The 22,157-nt window shown below is 39.1% G+C and overlaps 1 protein-coding gene across 3 annotated transcripts in view; it reads left to right on the forward strand.

Annotated features, from left to right (window-relative positions):
• ARHGAP32 (Rho GTPase activating protein 32) overlaps positions 1 to 22,157 on the forward strand; it is a 275,104-nt gene that overhangs the window by 175,425 nt on the left and 77,522 nt on the right. For all 3 annotated transcript variants that reach the window (XM_037134236.2, XM_053659422.1, XM_037134235.2), the window contains 2 exons: positions 1,871 to 1,993; positions 3,337 to 3,414. In XM_037134236.2, coding sequence (XP_036990131.2) covers positions 1,871 to 1,993; positions 3,337 to 3,414 — 201 coding nt within the window. The remainder of the gene's footprint in view (positions 1 to 1,870; positions 1,994 to 3,336; positions 3,415 to 22,157) is intronic.

Consider the following 22,157-nt stretch of genomic DNA (forward strand, 5'->3'; position numbering starts at 1 on the left):
ATACCGTGTTCATGGATAGGAATAATTAACATTGTTAAAATGTCCACACTACTCAAAGCAACCTGTAGATTCAGTGCAGTCCCTATCAAAATACCAATGGCATTTTTCACGGAATTAGAACAAATAAGCCTAAAATTTATATGGAACCAGAAAAAATAGCAAAGTTGGAGGTATTACACTTCCTGACATCAAACAATACTACAAGCCTACAGTAATCAAAACAGCATTTTTGCTGGTGTAAATATAGACACATAGATCAATGGAATAAAATAGAGATCCTAGAAATAAACCCATGTCTATGTGGTCAACTAACCCATGACAAAGAAAGCAAGAAAATACAGTGGGGTAAAGGCAGTCTCTTCAATAAGTGATACTGGGAGAACTTGGTAGATAACATGAAAAAAAAATGAAACTAGACAACTTTCTTACACCAGTAGAATAAACTCAGAATCAATTAAAGACTGAAGTGCAAGGCCTGAAACCATAAAACTCATAGAAGAAAACTTAGGCAGGAAAATTTTGCCATTACTCTTAGCAGTATTTTTGGAAGTATGTTTTCTTGGGAGAGGGAGACAATAGTAAAATAAACAAATGGATCTACATCAAACTAAAAAGTATTTGCACAGCGAAGGAAAGCATCAAGAAAGTGAAAAGAGCCTAATGAGTGGGAAACCTTATTTGACAACCATACAATGTATTATATCCAAAATATATCAGGAATTATACAAGTTTACACCAAAAAATATGCTCCAATTAAAAGCAGGCGGAAGACCAGAATAGACGTTTCTCTAAAGCTATACAGATGGTCAGTAGACATTTGAAAAGGTGCTCAATATTCTTATTCATTAGGGAAATGCAGATTAAAACCATGATGAGATATCACCTCGTAGCTGTGAAAAATGACTGTTGTCAATAAATCAAGAAACAAATACAGGCAAGGATGTTGAGAAAAGGGAACCCCTTGTGCATTTTTGGTGGGATTGTAAATTGGAACAGCCACTATGGAAAATAAAAGTTTCCTTGGAAAATTAAGAATAGAACTTCTATATGACCCAGCAATTCCATTTCTGGGTATTTATCTGAAGAACCTGAAAATACTAGTTAGAAAAGTTATATGCACCCTTATGTTCTTTGCAGCATTATTTACAATAGCCAAGATATGGAAGCAACCTAATTATCCATTGTTAGTCGAATGGATAAAGAAGAAATGGCACATATATACAATGGGGTATCACTGAGCCATAAAAGAGAATGAAATCTTACCATCTGTGACAACATGGGTGAACATAGAAAGTAGTGTGGCATGTGCAGTGTCAGGCAGAGAAATACAAATATTGTCTGAATCACTTGTGTGTAGAGTCTAAACAACAGAATAAACAGAATAGAAAAAAGGAATAAGTCTTAGATGATACCATATCCAGTAAATATGTTAGGTATTTTTCTGTAATTTGTGTATGCAGAGTTATATTATTCTTTTCTCATTGGGAGTCAGAAAGCAGGATGGAAAGTAGAAAGACTGTAGAACTGACCGAAGCCAACTTGCACTGAGGTCTTTGCTCCTTTATTATTGTCTCTGTGACCTTGGAGACATTATTTAATCTGTCGAAAATGGTATAACCGCGTTTTAGCTTTAGCATCTTCATTTTCAAATAATGATAATGATCAGTATCTTTTAGAGTTATAGGGAATAAATTAGGTCATATGTTATATGTACAGCACAATGAATGGCATACATTAAATATTCAATAGATGATAATATGGTTTTAAAGAAAATTCTTTTGGTTACAGTTGCCCTAAATCAAATTGATGTCAAAGAACTTTTGCAAGCCTCATGTCTTTCACCCCCTCATACTGTGTTTTTTTGTTATAGATTGATAATAAGGGGAATCACCTTCTAGTACATGAAGAATCATCCATTAACACTCCTGCCGTTGGCGCCGCCCACGTCATCAAGAGGTACACTGCCCGGGCCCCTGACGAGCTGACCTTGGAGGTAAGTGCCTGAAGTTGCTGCTCTGTGTTAGCTCAGTCCCTGCTGCTTTTCTAGCCTCACCCTCAATGTTTTAATCATTTTTTAATCAAAGCACTGGGTTTTTTCATACCCCATTATCTTTTAGCTTGGCATGCCATCTATTTTTACTTAAATGACAGGACTCATCTTTGAAAATTTCAACTTCAGTGTCTCTCATTTCTTCAAGGATGTAATTCTTGATCTCCTTTCCCTACTCCATGCAAATACAACCCGCGGCCCCCCCCCCCCCCCCCCAAAAACAAAACAAAACCAGTGTGGATCGAATGTCATTCAGAACGATTCATGGCCTATCACTGACAAATCACTTTAGTACATTCCACCCTAATTTTTCTCCTGTTTGTCTCTGTCAGCTTCTGGAAGGCCAGGTGTCAGTCTTTTTTTTTTTAACTGCTCTGACACTCAGTTTTTGGCTTCTGTGCCCAAAGGAATGCAGATTTTGGAAGATGCCAAATCCGTTGGCAAGTGTGGCTTTGTGAAGGCGACTCTTTCCTGACCTGACACGTTAGTCGTGAATGTGAAAGAAAACTTCTTACAGCCACACTGCGTACACTGGAGTGATGTTGCTCTGAAGCACTGTGTTGTGTCACAGAGCTCATCACTTACTTTGATCAAAGAATGTAACTTCCATTCAACGTTATCAGAAAATATTACTGTGATTTTACACTTACAATTTTGTAAAAACTTACATAAACTCAACTAGTTTTTTTTTTAGAGTGAAGGAAGTAATAAGTTATTGTACCATCTCTTGAAAGAAGTGTAGCTGTCATTGAATTTTACACTTACTAAGGATAACCCAGTAACCATAGATGTATTAGGCCTTCCTTAGGTGATTAAATAAGATCATGTCCATTGCTCAGCATGGCTCCCTGCACGTGGTAGGCACTCACTAACTGTGGTAGTAATAGAAGCTGCTGCTGCTGCTGTAAGGATGAGCATTCATATCCGTCTTTGTAAGTGAATCTGGTCACTTTAGTAACAGCAGTGACAGTACTTTAACAGGAATATTGACGATGGGTGATGCCAGCCTTCAGAAGTCTTATGCTGTAAGTCTGGCTTTCCGAAGTTCCTCTCACGTTAGACTGGACCACAGCCTCTGGGCTGCTTCGCTTTCTGTGGCCCTCTCCTTAACAAATGATTAAGATGATGAAATTCTTTCCAGAAAGAAGCCTTATGTTTTTCAGAGACAATCACCCTGAGAGTAATTAATTACCCTTTACCTTTTGGTTACAGTCAGATTAAATGCCAGATAAAACAATTGATTTAAAATTTGACTAAAAACATTTCACTTAAATTTTTTCTCCTAGGTGGGCGACATTGTTTCTGTTATTGACATGCCCCCCAAAGTGTTAAGCACATGGTGGAGAGGCAAGCACGGATTTCAGGTAGGCAATGGAGAATCCGGTCGGTGCAGGAGTGTTTCGGGATGGCGTTTCTTGATTCTTCAGTCACACTTCAGTGTGCACACTTACAGCATGCACTGGCACTGGACTCGATCATCAGAAACTCCCTCTGCAGCGACAGAAACATACATGTAGCTGATGTTAGACTTGGACTTTGTTCTCTTCCTACTGTGGTTATTTTTAACCTCTCCTTTTCTAAATGATGATACCGCCGAGGTGAGAGCAGAACCGCGGGCCTTCAGTCACTCTGAGATGATCAGGCTGCGACTCCGCATTGCCTCTGATGCTGGTTTTACATCATGGTTCACATGTATTTTCTTTCCAGATTTAAGTCAGTTTGATCAGTTTTTTCCTTTAAAACACACTTATAATTGTTAATGTTAGTGTGTTTGTTGCAGAACCTAAAGCAATCTCATTTCTTTTCCTATACGTGGCTAGATAATTTTAGGCATGATAATGATACATTTAGGTTCACTAACACTAATTTTCATAGTATAGATAGTTTTCTTTAACCTTTTGAAACTATTACTAAAAGAGTATCTAAAAATGCCTTAATTGTATTCTTAGTATATAACCTGCATTTTTTGTGGTCTATTTATAAAATGTTCCCGAAGTTCTACATAAATCAAATATGCTATGTAATTGAAAATATTAATAACTATTATAAACATTGACCTTTACATAGTAAATAAAAACTAATTATTAGGCTTTTATAAAATGTATTATATTAAAAAATAATCATACAGCAATTAAGAACATGGGCTCCCGTGCCAGCTTTCCTGGATTTCAGTCCTGTGTTATCTTGAGCACGTTATTTAACATCTCTGTGCTCCAGTATTTTAATTGGTAAAGTGGGAATTATAGGACTTTTCTTTACCTTATAAGGTTATTGTAAAGATCAAATCTGTAAGGATAAAGCATTTAAAGTACTTACGTCAAGCTTGATGCATATTTTTCACTCAATAAATGTTGGTTTTAACATTTATATAATTTTTTTATTTTACAAATTTAATTTGGTGCCTTTTTATCTATTATAAAATGTTGATAGCAATTCAATTTGATGATTAAGACCAGAAAAACTATACCCATATTACTCCACAAATTATTTATTTTGTGCTCTGTTAGTTGCTGTGAATAATTGTTACCTTTGATTAAATATAAGAGTAAATAGAAGACTGGAGATATCTTTTTTCTGTTAAAGGATCAATTCTCCAAGTTCATGGAAATGAGATGTGAACTTTAGGGTTTCAAAGATAATCAAAAATATATTTGGCTTTAAAACTAGAGTTATATTTTGATCTAGGTATTGTTACCTTCATTATAATTTTAGACAAGTCACTTTCTTTGGATTATAGTTTCTTCTTCATTAGAAAGCTCCACTTATAATCCTCCTAGTCCTCAGTATTTCAGTTCTGTAACTATAAAAATATCGGCAGATTGTCCCTTCTTTCAGGTAGCACACAAATATTAAATATTGAGTCTGTGCTAGATACAGGTTTAGTCTTCTAATTCTTTTAGAGTCACACAAATTAGTTTATTGCCTAAACAAAGTATTTTTAAAAAAGAATAAAATAGCTAATTAAATTAATTTATTGCCCAAACAAATTATTTAAAATAAAAACAGGATTTTTAAACTTAAGGAATTGACTTGTAATTGCCGATAAAAGGTTTTTTCTATTTAAATGCTCTTTTTCATCCTGACTGGTCTCGGAAAGACTTCTGCATCTGTTTAGATCACACTGGAATATGCCTGTGATTTGTACTGGTAGGGAACCTGTAAAAGCGGGAGCGGGTCTTAAATGCCAGTGTCAAAATTTCATTTAAAACAGAAATCTAGTACTTCAAGGAAAGAACCCTCACAATTCACTCTTCCTCGCTGTTCCTAAGCAATATCATATGCAAGTGCACCTTATTACAGTTTAGTGCAAGGGAGGTGTGAATGGGAGGGCACGAATTAAAGCATCGGTTATGTGGGAAGTATTGCGAAGCCCTTTCTACACGTTTTCTTTAATCTTCACCAAACTTCGTGGTAGTTATTGTGCTCCATTGTATGGAGAGGGTTGCTTGAGAAGGTTGATAAAAAAGTCAGGATGCCAAGCCAGTAAGTGAGGGAGCAGGGACTCAAAGCAGGGCTGCTCAGTCGTTCCCCTGAAGAACACTCAGCATGATTTCTACATTTGGTCTCATATTAGCAACGTTCTCCACCTCGGTTTTCTGCCCTACGGAATGGAATGTCTTTTCTTTGCAGCCAGCAAGGAATGCTACAAAGATTAAGCAGCTGTGGACTGTAAAGCATTTGGGTTTACTGGTGGAAACATTACTGTTCCCAGGTGTTACATTTTTATGTGATGACTAATACATGGTATCTGGTAAAAACTCCTCTTCTGGCTGTTTGTGACGGTCTCTGCCCTTTTTTGGATATTTTTAAATTGTGAGCATATGCCTGTCTCTCCTCAAGTATTCTGTTGAGAGAGGGAGAGAATGGTAATTTACTTCATGTACGGTAGGCCCTGCCCCACCTCATACGATCAGTAGGTTCTGCGACCGTGAGAGAAGCCACATGAAACAAAGCTAGTCATACCATAGGCTAATTGATGTGAACAGAGTCTGTTCCTGTGGCATCTCATCCATTTTACAGTGAAATGAAGGGACGTTGAACGAAATGATGCTATTCCAGGACCTGCTGTATATGATAATTGCAGACCAGATCCCTAGAAAATCCTGATTTTTAAGTTTGAAATAACTGAAATAATGGCTTAGTCCCTTAGTCATCATAATGAAAACAAAACCTAGTGGAAGTTTTAATCAGACAGAACTTAGATCTAACCTCAGTGTGAGAGAATGTACCACTGGAGCCGCCTGGTTAGTTTAGTCAGGGTGGCTCCACCTCATGCCCTGTGGAACCTGCCTGGGTGACATCCCTTTGACTTTCTGCCACATCCCCAATGGGACCCGGTAGAGTGTGTACAAGGAACACTGCTAGAAAACCAGTAGTTCAGGTTCCTAGTATACCTTGTTTGTGTCCTGGATGTATGAGGTCTGTCCGGAAACAGTCCAGTCATTGTTAACACAATGCGAACAGTTTGCGCGACATCGATGTAATCTGGCAGCCAAGGGAGTGGACTGGAATGCGCATGGGTGAACAATGGTGACTTCACTGTACTAGTCAGTGGGGGCAGTAGATGTCCTTGAGTGAGCGTGTGTGCTGTGTGGCTGTCACATTCAAAATGACTGAGTAGAGCAATGAATCAACATCATTCCTCTGTGGAAACTATTTGGATGACTCAGAAGGCTGCAGCTATGGGCAACTTGGCAGCTTTATCACAACAACATGCCTGCTCGTGCATCATGTCTCATGCAGAGTTTTTTGGCGAAACATGGAATTACCCAGGTGGCTCAGTCCCCCTATAGCCCAGATTTGCAGTTTCTGGCTTTTCCCAGAACTAAAATCACCTTTGAAAGGGAAGAGATTTCAGACCATCAGTGAGATTTAGGAAAATACAATGGGGCAGCTGATGGCCATTGGGAGAACTGTGTGAGGTCTCAATGTACCTACTATGAAGGGGACTGAGGCGTCATTGTCCTACATACAATGTGTCTTGTATCTTTAATAAATTCCTCTATTTTTCTTAGTACATGGCTGGATACTTGCTGGATAGACCTCATATTACATCAAGGAGTAATTTATCATTTGAACTTTTAAAAGCCAGGTAACATGCTAAAGGTATTAAAGAAACTTGGTCTTTATATAAGAACATGTTTTTATGTGACTCCTTTTACAAGGGTAATATGTTGATTTTAAAATTTCTCTAATGTAAATTATGTCTGAGCTCCTTGTATTTCATATGTTTTGGTGTAGATGAATGATAGAAATTAAGAATGTAAAGAATAATAATCTTTTTTGTGAGATTTTTTTCTGTTACTGAGTATTGCTGTTTGTAAGGTTCATCCATTCCTTCACTTGATTATTAGATGATATATTAGTTTTCTGGGGCTGCCATAACCACATACTAGGGATTGTATGACTTAACAGAAATTATTTTCTTAGCGTTCTGGAGGCTGGAAGTGCAAGATCAAGGTGTTGCCAGGGTTGGTTTCTTCTGAACCCTCTCCGTGTGGCTTGTAGGTGCCCACCCTTTTACTGTGTCCTCACATGATTTTCTCTCTATGTGCACGTTCTCAAAGTCTTTGTCCCTGTGTCCTAATTTTTTTCTGATAAAGACACCAGTCAGATTAGAATAGGCATGACTTTGTGACCTTATTTAACTTTAATTGCCTCTTCAAAGGCCCTGTCTTCGAGTACATTTTGTGATACTAGGGATTAGGGCTTCACAATATGAATAGGTTTCACCCAGTCCTGGATGGCTAGGTGGTTGGGGTCATGTTAGAGCTGGCTTGACAACTGTTCAGGGACTGTCTCCCACAGACTTGATAAGCAGCGGCGGGGCCCTCCCTGAGCCAGGCCGGCCTGGGCCAAGGGCAGGCAGAGTTTAGGGACCTTGGTTGTGACTGCTGAGAGCTTGAGGAAGCTCTCAAGAGAAAGCACTCTTGGGAATGTCTGCTCCACGGGTGCTCTGCCCCCTGCTGTCCTCAGCAGTGCTGGGCAGTATCTGAGAAGGATCCACCTTGAGCTCACAGTCTAGGTCACTCCTTCATTTCATTCATGGCAGAAGGCCCTCTGGGCATTGGGCACTGTGCCCCCGGGCAGGACAAAGGGATGAGCAGGCCTCTCAGATAAGTGGGAGCCCAGAAGGCTCCTCTGTAAGGTCTAGGAGAGTTTCCTGGAGGAGGTAACTTGGGAGTGCAGAGTCTGTATGTCTTCTGAGGAGAGGATGTCCACATGACCTGGGGGACCAGCCAGACATGGTATAGCCGTGTTGACTGGTTAGCCAGCCTGACTGGCTTTGGTCACACAGGTGGACTCTGTAATCTGGGCTTTGTGAGTCGACCGGGACAGAGGAGGCACAGAGGCCGGAAACCTGTCTTACCTAACAGTGTAGGAGGAGATGAGGGCTTGGGTTGGCCAGTGGTCCTCCTGGGGATCAAGACCATTTAGAGCAGAGCACTCTCAAGACAGAGAGAATGGGAGCAAGGATGTGGAAGGCTTGCTGGCCCAGGCGTCCACCTGCAGGTCTGCTCCGCTTGCTGCGTTTGAACACTTTACATGGACTCACCTTTTTCTTGTCTTGGTCACAGGTTTGCTTATTGTCTCCCCTCTGGCCTGCTCTCAGGGTGTGACTAGGTGCAGCTTCACCATGGAAGCCTTTCCTTTGTGTTGCTGGGAACTGACGCTGTGCAGTTGCTGCATTGTGATTTTGTTTTATTTCATTATTATGTAAAAAAAATAAACAACAGACCTTAGATTTTAGTATAGATTTACAGAGTGAGTAGATAGCAGAATTTCATATAATATCCCCCCAACACATACAGGTTCTCCTACTGTTAACATATAATTTATTGAGTTCTAGTTCATTGAATAGAATTGGCGAGATGCTGACATTTATCAACTGCCAGCTTATTCACAGCGTTTACCTATAGCACAGAGTAAGCACCTTGTTTAGGAGTCGTCTGAGGAACACATGGGCCAGAATCACAAGGATAAAAATATTATCAGTTTTGTATCCTAGTCCACAATAATTGAAATGATTTTGAAGCTTGCTTTTTGTTATGGTTAATGAACCGGTATTCCTACATTTCTAGAAACCGTAGCCCATTATTTACATGAAAGTTCGTCTTTGTGATGTATATAGTTCTAAGGTTTTAACAAGTGCATAATGACAGGTATCCATCATTACAGTTTCATACAGGGTAGATTCACTGCCCTAAAAAATGCCCGTGCTCCAGTTAGTTATCCCTCTCTCCTCCTAGCCCTGAAACTACTGATCATTTACTGTCCGCATAGTTTCGCCTCTTCTAAAACATCATGTAGTTGGAATCCTGTAGCATGTGGCCTTTTCAGACTTAGCAGCATTCAACCTTATGCATTTAAGGTTCCTTCCTGTCTTTCCACGGTTTGATGGTCCCTTTCTAATTACCAATTAAATCAGTTTAATCATTGTTATGGATGGGCCAGAGTTTATTTTTCCATTCACTTACTAAAGAATATCTTGGTTTCTTCTAGTTTTTGTCATTTACGAGTAACACTGCTATAAATGTAAACACCCATGTGCAGGGTTTTGTGTGGATATTATTTCAGCTTTTTTAGGTAAATACCAAGGAGCACCATTGCTGGGTCATATGGGAAGGCTTTTTTAGCTTTATAAGAAACCAAACTGTCTTTCAAAGCGGTTGTACCATTTTGCATTTCTACCAGCATCCATGTTGATGCTTCCCTGCTTTCTCACCAGGATTTGATAGTTCTTAGGTTTTGTTTGTGGTTTTGTTTTGGACTTTAGCCGTTCTAACAGCTGGGTAGTGGTAATGCATTGTTGTCTTAGTTTGCAAATAATTTTGGTCCAAGGAAAAGCATTTACTAATATACTAAGGGTGCTATATACTGTTATCTTTTTTCTCATTTTATTTTTTATTTTTCTTAAGATTTTATTCATCTTAAGATTTATTTTTTTAAGATTTTATTTATTTTTATTTTTAAAGAGAGGGGAAGGGAAAGAGGGAGGGAGAAACATCAATGTGTGGTTACCTCTTGTGCACCCCCAACTTGGGATCTGGCTTACAACCCAGGCATGTACCCTGACTGGGAATCAAACTGGTGACCTTTTGGTTCACAGGCCAGCCCTCAACCCACTGAGCCACACCAGCCAGGGCCTTACTGTTATGTTTTTACTTCCATTACAATAATTCTTTCCATTCCCCCTTGGCCAGATTCTCAAACTTTAGTGTAATTAAGAATTACCAGGGGAACATGTTAAAATATGAAATCCCAGGACCTCATGCCCCAAATGCTGTAATCCCCCAAGTGGTTGTGAGATACCATGAGACTGTGTTTTTATACACATGATTCTGGTCTGGGTGTTCCTCAGAGCACTCGTCCAGAAATGGTGCCTACTGTGTGCTACAGGTAAACTCTGAGTCAGGTGGCAGCTGGTACTGATGAGCATTTGCCAAGTTCTGCTCCGAGAGTTGTTTCAGCCTGAACCATAATTCAGCTGTGTGAACAGAAGGATTAGTTCATCCCGAGTTTAAATTATACCACGACTCTGTTTCTTTTCTTAAACTTCTGGGAGTAGGAAGTGTTACATTATATTAACTGTAGTCATTTTAAATTCTGAAATCTGTTCTTTATTTTCTGTCTCCTAAGGAGTATTGAATCTTTTGCTTTCTGAGGTGTTTCATCATATAATGCACTTTGGCCAAAAAATACTCTTCGCTTTTTAAATTCTTTTTAAAACTAAAGGGCATCAGCTTTAGTGTCTATCCGTAGACTTTCATCGGGAAGGTGGGGTGATGGGCGGGAAAGCCCTTCCTCCCCAGGTGGAAGGCACCGCACTGGTGCCACATGCGGGTAGTCTCCAAGGATGCCTTGTCTAGTGCACTGGCTCTCGGGTTTTATGTGGGGACCACAGGCATCAGAAGGAGCTGAGACACAGGGTAAAGCTAGAGATCACTAGTCAAAGCCCTGGAGGATGGGAACAGGAATCTGAATTTTATCAAGTTCCTCAGGTTAGTACGAGCAAAACCCGAGAACCACTGATTAGCCTCCCATGGTTTATCATGTACACAGGTGAAACAAATTAAACAGTTCATAAATGTTCTCACCCCAGAAAGTTGTCCTTAAAACGCATCCGGGGTGTTAACGTCATAAATGAAATGCCAGGTGGACACTGGCAGAATTTCATGCAGCTCACATTCTCTTGCTCTCCACAAGAGGATCGAGGTCAGCCGTTTTGTTTTCCAGTACCACAGATTGTTATGTAAGTGTGTTTGGGCACAAGTGTCAAAGAAGCGATGCTTGGACAATAAAAGTTTTCTTACTTCATTCCATAGAACTTATTTTTTTAACTTTTTTTCATTGATTATGCCATTACATTTGTTCTATTTCCCCTCCACCCTGCACACCCTTCCCCCACCATTCTACCCCCTTTAGTTCATGAACACATGTCTCAAGTTCTTTAGATTCTGTATTTCTCATACTATTCTTGCCCTTCCCCCTATCTCTTTTCTACCTACCGTCTATGCTACTATTTTCTGTACCTTCTCCCCCCTTCTCCTCCTCCCACTCCCCTGTTGCTAACCCTCCTTGAGATCTTCATTTCTATGTTTCCACTCCTGATCTAGCTGTCCTCTTAATTTGCTTTTGTTTTAGGTGTGGTTCTTATTAACTGTGAGTTTGCTGTCCTTTCACTGTTCATCTTTTTTATCTTCTTTTTCTTAGGTAAGTCCCTTTAACATTTCATATAATAAGGGCTTGGTGATGATGAACTCCTTGAATTTGATCTTATCTGAGAAGCACTTTATCTGTCCTTCTATTCTAAATGAAAACTTTGCTGGATAGAGCAATCTTGGTTGTAGGTCTTTGGATTTCATGACTTGGAATACTTCTTTCCAGCCCCTTCTTGCCTGTAATGTCTCTTTTGAGAAATCAGCTGACAGTCTGATGGGCACTCCTTTGTAGGTGACTGTCCCCTTATCTCTTGCTGCTTCTAGAATTCTCTCTTTCATTTTAATCTTGGCTAATGTAATGATGATGTGCCTTGGTGTGTTCCTTTTTGGGTCCAACTTCTTTGGGACTCTCTGAGCTTCCTGGATTTCCTGGAAGTCTATTTCCTTTGCCAGATTGGGGAAATTCTCTTTTATTATTTGTTCAAATAACTTTTCCATTTGCTCTTTCTCTTCCCCTTCTGGTACCCCTATAATTCTGATGTTGGAACGTTTAAAGATGTCCTGAAGGTTCCTAAGCCTCTCCTCATTTTTTTGAATTCTTGTTTCTTCATCCTTTTCTGTTTGGTCATTTTTTCCCTCCTTCTGGTCCACTCCTTTGATTTGAGTCCCAGTTTCCTTTCCATTACTATTGGTTTCCTGTGCATTTCCATTCATTTCAATTAGTTTAGCCTTCATATGTTCCTCTAATTTGTGACTAAAATCAACCAGTTCTGTGAGCATCCTGATCACCAGTATTTTGAACTGTGCATCTGAAAGTTTGGCTATTTCTTCATCGCTTAGAGTTATGGGCTCTGGGGTTCTGAGTTGTTCTTCAGCCATGTTTTGATATGTTCGTGCCTGTTACGTGCAAGGAGAGGCGCCATAGGTGTTCACCAGGGCAGGGCCACCCAGGTCGTAGGTTTGTGACACTGTATGTGGGGGGCGGGGTCAGAGGGGGAGCAATGGCGGTTCTCTCCGCTTGCCCAGTCCACCTCACCGCTCGCCCCTGCCTGCTTATCTGAGTGCAAATGTGTGAGTCTGCCGCCCAGCGCCAGTCACTGGGGCCTGCGAGATCTGTCTCAACACTCATCTCTTCACTGGTTTATCTGCGTGCAAATGTGCGACCACTGCAGACAGCCAGCAGCGCCTCTTCCCTGGGTTCCGCCCGTAGCTAACCCACACCTGGGATCCCGCACCCCTGGCTGCCTGTGCACCACCCGGTTCTTTTTTGCCCGACTGGCTCTGCTGCTGGTTTGCCCCTCTCACTGGTTTAGCTGAGTGGTCCGTTGTTTCTGGACTCCATATTTGATTTTCTGTGTAGTTTGGTTATGTTTATTGTTGTTAAAACTTGGTTGTTTTTAGATTTGGTTGTGTGAGGATGAAAAGTGTTCCCACCTACGCCTCCATCTTGGCGGAAGTCCTCCATTCCATATAACTTATTTTCAGAAAAGTAGTCTCTGTAAAATGGAAGATACTTGGAAACCTCGTCCATCGTAGTAGTTTAATGGAAGAAGGCAATTTACCTAATTGTTTTTGTAAAGACCACCATCTTTATGTATGGAATCCAGAGCTGCACCTTTTTATTACTCACGATTAAATAACGCAAACTGTCTTTTCTCTAGTGCATTCATAGGAAATCAGATATTGTACATTTTTATCTGTAATGTTATATAATTTCAAGGAAGAGGAAATATTCAATATGTGATACTACAAATAGACATATTTTGTAGCATTTCCTGAGTGTGCAGTTCTAAGTGTTTTAACCTCTAATTCTCACAGCTCTAAGAAAGGTGCCATTACCATCTCTGTTTTCCTGATGAGGAAACTAAAGCAGACAGGAGGTAAAGAACTAGCCCATTGGCATTCTGCTGTCTGGTGTCAGAGCTTAGAAACCTAGGAATTCCGGCCAAAGAACAGGTCATAGAAGTAATTTAATAAACCATTAAATTCTTGTCTACGTATCTTCTACTTGTCTACTTGTGAGAGTCATGCATTTCTACAGTGGAGAAGATACAGTGAATCACCTGGGCCTACACTGTCCTTTTAAAATGATAAAATTCTAGACCGAAAGGAACTGAGATAAATTGTTCTGACTCACAGACAGTGAGCAATGGTATAACCAGGACCAGAACACAAGGTGGGTAAGTTTCAGTATTGTGTTTCCCCCCTTGGATCACAAAAATATGTAAATTTCCTTAAATTGTTTTCAGTACTTCTTGTTGCTGTTTTTATTTTTCTTATTAGCATGGTTAGCAGCTGCCATTGATATTTATAGATAAATTTCCTTGATAGCTTCTTGTTAATTTGTAACATTAGAATATATCCTACCAAATGATGCTTAACATTCACCTTCATGAAAATTAATGACTAAATGGCTCTGAGCAATAGTTCTTAACTTCATCAATTTTTATAACCCCTTAATACGCTAAATGTTTTATAAACTCTTTAAGATTCTGAAGTGAGGTTCACAAATGATATGAGTTTACAAATGAAATAACTACCTCCAAACAGAGTTTCAGAAAAGTCAGTATACTTTTTCACATGATATAAAGGAGAAAAAGGAAAAGTAGTTCATGAATTTAAAGTACACAGTGTTTACTTTAAATATAAGTACTTGGGAGAGCTGTGTGGGAATCTTGTTACTTTAAATGTCGTCCACAGCAGAGCAGCATTGATGTCAGTCAGAAAATGTAATAAGACCCATTTATAATAGCATCAAAATATCAACTACTTAGGGATATATCTGAATAAAGATACAAAAAATTGGTGTACTAAAAACTATGAAATGTTTCTGAGAGTAGTCGAAGATTATCCAAATAAGCAGGGAAATACATCATGTGTATGGGTTGTATGTCTTTTTATTGCTAAGGTGTCATTTCTCCCTAAATTGATCCCAATCAAAATCTCAGCAAGCTTCTTTTGTAGAACTTGATAAACAGATTAAACCACGTGTATGAAATACAAAGGACCTAGAGTGGAGCATCCAGGCAGATCTGAAAAAAGAAAAGCACAGTCAGAGAGCTAACACTAATTGAAGGGTCACTGTAGAGCTACTGCAGTGGCAAGAGCGTGTTGCCAGCAGACAGACAGAGCAGTGGAGACACGAACCTGGGTGTGCCCGTGTGACTGGGTTTCAGCAGCGGTTCCATGTCATTTCTGTGAAGGAAACAAGGTCTGTTTTATAAATGGTGTGGCAACAACTGTATATCCATGTGTCTTCAGAGAAACTTTGATTTATTTCTTGTGCCATCTGTAAAAATTAACTCAAAATGGATCATCTTCCCAAATATAAAGCTTAAACTATAAAGCATCTAGAAGAAAAATAGGAGAAAACTTGTGATTTTGGGTTAAGTAAAGACTTCTTAGAGGCAACATCAAAAGAATGATTCATAAGATAATAAATTGAATTTCACCAAAATTTAAAAATACTTCTGCTCTTTGAAGACATTACTAATAAGAAAATAAAAAGACAAGTCAGATATTGGAAGAAATATTTGCAGTGATTCTATCTGATAGTATTCATAACAGATAAAGAACTCTCAAAACTTACATACTCATATACTCTTCTTTATTCTTCATGCCATTTCTGTACTATAGGCTTTTATGAATTCTTTTTTAGTCTGTGTTTGTAAATTTCTAAGGTGGTCATCTTGCCTTCCTTTACTCTATCCTGAAAGGCATACACAGCTATTAGTATTTTCTTCACTGTTCTTGGCCCTGTGCTCCTCAGAATTTGTCACTTTCATTTTATTCAGAAGAAACTTCAGATGCCTTGTCACGACACGTAAGGCCACCCATGATCTCCAACCTCGTTATTTCTTTTCCAGAACTTTCAGCTCTCTATTTTATAAATTCAGTGTTCCAGGCAAACTTAACTTCCGTTTCCTCCCCATTTCACAGGCTTCTCTTACCATCTACCTGCCCTCCACTTACAGTGCCTCCTCTGTCCTCTTCTTCCTTCTTCTAAGGAGGAAAGGCAAGGCAGAGTAATTAAAATTTCAAAGCACGTGTAATTTTGTCTTAGTAATCACTGAGCTTTCTGGGAATAGAAATTTAATCTCATTTGTTAGCTATTTGCTATTTAATAAGTGGTTGCACTCTATATTCATTCTCAGTATTCTTCCTTTGGCCCCTCAAGTTTCTGCCAGCACCCCCTTCCCGCCCTCACTGGCCTTCTGATCCAGCTTAGGTTCTAGGACCCTCATTACCACCTTCACCTGTCACAACTATAAGCTTTACCCTTGGTTTCTTCTCTTGCAGGAAGTGGTCTCTGTTTGGCCTCATGCAAAGAATGGATACTTCGCTACTCCTCTTACTGTACTTCTACTCTCATCAATATTTGATTTATCTTTTCCTGACATGTTCTTCTCTTGGTAGACATGACACAGCGCTCTAATAGTTCCTCCGTCTTCTCAGTCTTCTGTCACACCATGTCCTCCTCTACTGACCCGAAAGTTTGGGTTGGACCTCATTCTCATTCTACCCTCTTTGTCCTAGACTGTCGTATTCACTTCTTAGCTTAAAATACCATATATATGCTCAAATCCAGATTTATATCCTGATCCCTGACCTTGTTTCTGAGTCTCAAACCTGTGCATCCTACTGCAAGAGTAATGTTTCTAAAAGTGGAAATTAGGGAGCTGGCATTTAAGGTTTAGTAAAAGTATAAATCAGGCAGAGAAACCAGAAGAAATGTGGTATTTTGGGGGGAGTTGGCGGGGCAGTGAGGAAAGGGAGAGCTATAAATAGAAATATCCTTAAAAAACCCAGTGATTGGGCCACAAATAAATGGAACCAGAAACTGGGAAGTAAGGAATTTAGGGAATTTGCTTCCACTTTTTTGCTTCATAATAGCTGCTGCTCCTTTATCTCATCCTCTTCCTTCTTTTTTTAAAACAATATCTGCTAGTTATAACAGCTTAATGGAGATGATTAAAAATTATAACTTGGTCCAAAAATGTAGGAGACAGTCATTAACCTGTGGTCTGATCAGCTGTACTGGTGTTGCCAGGGATGTGGAGGTCAGACTGTACAGACCCCTAAGGGGACCGGTTCCCTGAGAATGTGTGGGGAGTGGAGAGGAATAATGGGCATTTCTAGGTGACAGACTAGGAACTTGTCTCGCTTGGAACCTCCTCAGTGATGTGATTTTCCTCCAGCAATACAGAGGCATGCAAGCAGGGAAGTGTACTGACTCAGTCTGGGTTTGCTGGATCGGTTTGGTAGAAGGGTAATAGTGCAAGGAAATCAAGGGTACTGCTTTTTTAATAACTTCAAATTGGTCAATCACAGAGTTCATATTGGTATCGGAAAAAGGTATTCGAAGGGAGATAGGTACCCTGGGAAGGGGAATACAGGAAGGCAGGGATTGCGGTGTCTCTGAGTTGGAACTTCACATTATGCATATGAGCACTAGAGACCCAGGGGCATAGGAAGCTGTAGACAGAAATGAAGACATTGGAAACCCTGAGGCCAGGTCAGTTCAGCTGGTGAAAACTCTGTGGCATATCCCTGGGAGTAAGAGTGGTCCTTTACTAAGCTTAATTAAAGGTTTACTAGCCATGAAATAAATACATAAACCATTAAGATAGGACTTTCTTAGAAACTTAGTGGTGAACACATGTGTTGAAATTCCTCTTTAGGTTTTGATTGGTTACACCTCGAAGAGACCATAGTTAGCACAAGGCTTCAGCCTTCTGCAGCGATTCCTTCATCCTCTCCCTGCTGCCGAAGCTCTTGGCTATTTTATTGCAGTGGGTCCATAGCTAATATTTCCTCTGAGTTGTACCCAAGTATCTTCCAGGACATTCACTTTTATAGCCAAACCTATTTCCTTTATAGTGTGAGCGTATGCGAAAGGTGGAAGAAGACCGGGAGAAGCAGATTGCAGTCTGTTCCTTTGAGATCTCTCCTTAGGCTGGGAAAGCCATGTTCTTGTCAGGCTGCTGTAAACCTGTTTCCAGGGATAGTAGAGGTGGGGCAGGCACAGGGCCTGGGGACAGGAGATTAGTGGTGAGCTGAAACAGCTGGGCAATTCTTAGGAATTTTGTGGGGCAATTATTAAACACGGCCATTATTAAACATTGAAGCGTCCACCTTTGTAAGTTAATGCATTTTTATTGAAAACAAAGGTAGTAAAAACTTTAAACTTTAAAAAATATTGATTGTTACCTGTGCTCTGGAGGTTACTTCCACCCGTGTACTCTGTGGTTCTCTGCATTCAGTTGTGCTGCCTCCATAGCCTGAAACCAGCCGCGGGGAGGTACTGACCCTGTGAACAGCTGGCAGACTCCAAGTCAAGGCCTGTCCTTCTGAAGAGCCAGTCGTTAAACCCGGACCAGCTTACTATAGGCTGGCTGTAAGGGCATCTCTGGCTTCTCACTTTCACTCCAGCACTTGGGGGAAATGACCAAACTGAAGGCCCTCTCTCCTTCTAAGGCCATCCCTAACCTGTTCCAGCTCTCTCTTTATAATCTTCTTCTTCTATTACTATATTTTTATTACCCACTTACTCCTCTCCCCTGTGGGCCTAGATGCTGGTCTTTTCTCCCTTGTTCACCTTCCGAGAGTTGAATCTCATTTTCACTGCTGCCAGTTCACCTCATTCTTCCCAGACATATAAATTAGAGCTTTGGAAATTGCCGCTGCTTAAGAAAGAATAATATATAAAACAGGATGACATAATTCATATATCTTGTTGCCATAGTTGCAGTTTCTTTTAATGTTCGCTATTTTGAGTTTACCAGAATGATTTACATTTGTTGGAATATTAGCTTAAAGTATCATCAAAAAGTATCAGCGTTTGTTAACTATATTTTAGGGTTAACTCTTGTGTATATATTCAACAGAAAATAGTTTCACTTCTTTATGGTGGCAATTGTTTTAGCCATACACTTTATTTTTAAAATTAAATTCACTGAAGTAACTTGGCTACCGTCTATCTGATCCCCTTTTACCTAGTTTGTTCTATTGCACCCACTTTCCCTCTGGTAACCACTGTTTTGTTGTCTGTGCCTGTGAGCTACTGTTTGTTTTATATTCCACATATGAGTTAAATCATGGTTTTGTCCTTTCTGACTTATTTTACTGAGCATGATGCCTAGTGCATTTGATCCATCCATGTTATTGCGAATGGCCATATTTCATCTTTTTTATTTTTTTACGGCTGAGCAGTATTCCCTGTGCATATGCACCACATCTTCTTTACCCACTCATCCATGGACGGGCACTTCAGTTGTTCCCATGTCTCGGCCATTGTAATTAATGTTGCAGTGAAGAAAGGGAGGTACGTATATCTTTATGAATTAGGGTTTTTTTTTCCCCAGGTAAATACCCGGAGTTGGAATTGCCGGGACATACGATAATTCTCTTCTTAACTTTTTAAGGAACCGCCATGCTGTTTTACAGAGTGGCTGTGCCAATTTACGTTCCCACTAACAGCATAAAAGGGTTGCCTTTTCTCCAAGTCCTTTCTGATACTTGTGATTCATTGTGTTTTGTTTTGCTTTTTAAATAATAGCCACTGTAACAGGTGTGAGGTGGTTTCTCATTGTGGTTTCGATATGCAATTCCCTAATAACTACTAATGTTGAACATCTTTTCACATGTATGGTGGCCATATATATGTCTTCCTTAGAAAAATATCTTTTCAGATCCTCTGCCTATTTTTTAATTGGATTGTTTTTTTTGTTGTTGTTGATGTGTACAAGTTCTTTACATATTTTGGAAGTTAATCCCTTATTGGAAATATTGTTTGCAAGTATCTTTTTTTCATTAAGCTGGCTGCCGTTTTGTTTCCTTGATGGTTTTTTCAATTTTTTTATGTATTTGTTTTTTTAATCCTCACCCAAGAATATATTTATTGATTTTAGATAGAGAGGAAGGGAGGGAAAAGAAGAGGGAGAAACACTGATGTGAGAGACAAACATTGATTGTTGCCTCCTAGATGCACCCGACCAGGGACCGAACCTGCAACATTGTGATGCGCAGGGCAACAATCCAACTAAGCCTCCCAGCCAGGGCTCACTGACTGTTTCTTTTGTTGTGCACAAGCTTTTTACTTTGATGTCCCATTCATTTATTATTGCTTTTGTTTCCCTTGCTTAGGAGTCAAATTCACAAAAACACTTCTGAGACCAATGTAGAGAAGCTAAGTGCCTATGTTTTCTTCTATGACTTTTATTGTTTCAGTTCCTGCATTCAACTTTTTAATTCATTTGAGTGAATTTCATGTGTGCTATAAGACACTGATCTAGTTTCATTCTTCTGAATATGGCTGTCCAGTTTTCCCAGCCCCATTTATTGAAGAGACTTTGCTCTCTCCATTGCATATTTTTGGCTCTTTTCTCATAAGTTACTTTTCCTTATATGTGTGGGCTTATTTCCAAACTCTCGATTCTGTTTCATTGGTCTGTGTTTCAGTTTTTCTGCCAATGCCACACTGTTTTGGTTACTATAGGTTTATAGTATAGTTTGATTTTTCTTCTTTTTTTAATCTTCACTATAGGATATGTTTATTGATTTTTTGTAAGAGACAGAGAAAATAGGTGGGGGTAGAGAGAGACAGAAAGACAGAAGACATTGATGTGAGAGAGAAACATCAGTTGGTTGCCTACTATACATGCTCTGGCCAGGATTGAACCCACAGCCTTTGGGTATATGGGATGATGCTCCAACCAACTGGCCAGGGACATAGTGTAGTTTGAAATCAGTGTATGTGATAACTCCAGACTTTTTATCCCTCTGGATTGCTTTAGCAGTGTGGGGTCTTTGGGAGTTTCATATATATTTGAGAATTTTTGGTCCATTTCTGTGAAAAATGCCATTGGGATTGTGATAGGGATTGCATTGAATCCGTATATTCTATTAGGTAATATGGAGTTTTTTAACTGTGTTTAGTCTTCCAATCTGTGAATATAGAATATCTTTCCATTTTTTGTGTCTTTAATTTATTTCAACAATGTCATGGTTTTCAGTGTACAGGTCCTTCACCTAATGTATTAAGTTTGTTTCTGGGTATTTTATTCTTTTATTGTGATTATAAATGAGGTTGTCTTTTAATATTTATAGAGAAATGAGGCAGATTTTTATATATTGATTGCATATCCTACAACTCTACTATAATATCTTACTATTTCTAATATTGTTTGGGTGAATCTGTAGGGCTTTTTAATGTATAAAATCACGTGATCTACAAATAGTGACATTTTTACTTCTTTTTCAATTCAGGTGCCTTTTATTTATTTATCTCTTGCCTAATTGCTCTGGCTAGTACTTCCAGTGCTGTGTCGAATGACATTGGTGAGAGTGGGCATCCCTGTCATGTCCTTATCTTATAGGAAAAGCTTTCAGTTTTTTACTGTTGTGTATGATGTTAGCTGAGGGTTTGTCGTGTGTGGCTTTTATTATGTTGATGTAATTTTCTTTTATACTCATTGATAGTTTTCATTATAAATGGATGTTGTATCTTTTCAAGTGCTTTTAATGCATCTGTTGAGATCATCATATGATTTTCATCTTTCATTTTGTCATTGTGGTGTGTCACGTTTATTGATTTGCATATGTTGAGTCATCCTTGCATCCCTGAATTCCACTTAACTGTGGCAGGGGATACGTTTAATGTAGTGTTGCATTCTGTTCACTGGCACTTTGTTGAGGATTTCTTTTATCTGTGTTCATCAGAGATGCCGGCCTGTAAGTTTGTGTGCATGTGTATGCTGCCATTACCTGCTTTTACTGTCAGGGTAATCTTCTGTTTGTTAAATGAATGAGCAAGTATTCCCTCCTTCTCAGATTCTTGGGAGAGTTTGAGAAGGAAATATATTAAATCTTTTTTGAATGTTTTGTACAATAGAATTCACCAGTTGAAGCCAGGTCCTGGATTTCCGTGTTTTAGGATGTTTTTAAGTAGTGCTTTAATTTTGTTACCTTGTGATCAGTCTGTTCAGGTTTTCCAATTCTTCGTGGTTTAATCTAGAAAGGTTGTGAGCTTCTAAGAATTTGTCCATTTCCTCTAGGTTTTTAATTTAGTGGCCTATAGCTTTTCATGGTACCCTTGTATAATCCTTTGTATTTTTATTATATCATTTTAATTTGAATTCTTTTACTTCTGCTTTTATTTATTTGAGTTTTTTCTCTTTTTTCTTAGTGAATTTACCTAGAGGTTTGTCAGTTTTTTTATTTTCAAAGAACCACTTGCTCTTTTATGAAATTTTTTCTATTCTATTTTTTTCTTTCACTTCTTTTTCACTCTTATTTTTATTATTTCTTCCTTCTACTAACTTTGAGCTTTGTTTGTTTCTTCTTTTTCTAGCTCCTCCAGGTGTAATATTGGGTTTTTTATTAGTGAATTCCCTCTTAGTACTGCTTTTTTTGCATCCCAGAAATTATAGTATGTCATATTTTCA

Source organism: Artibeus jamaicensis, unplaced genomic scaffold, assembly GCF_021234435.1.
Source record: "Artibeus jamaicensis isolate MK-2021 breed Jamaican fruit bat unplaced genomic scaffold, CSHL_Jam_final scaffold_660, whole genome shotgun sequence".
Classification (NCBI taxonomy): Eukaryota; Metazoa; Chordata; class Mammalia; order Chiroptera; family Phyllostomidae; genus Artibeus; species Artibeus jamaicensis.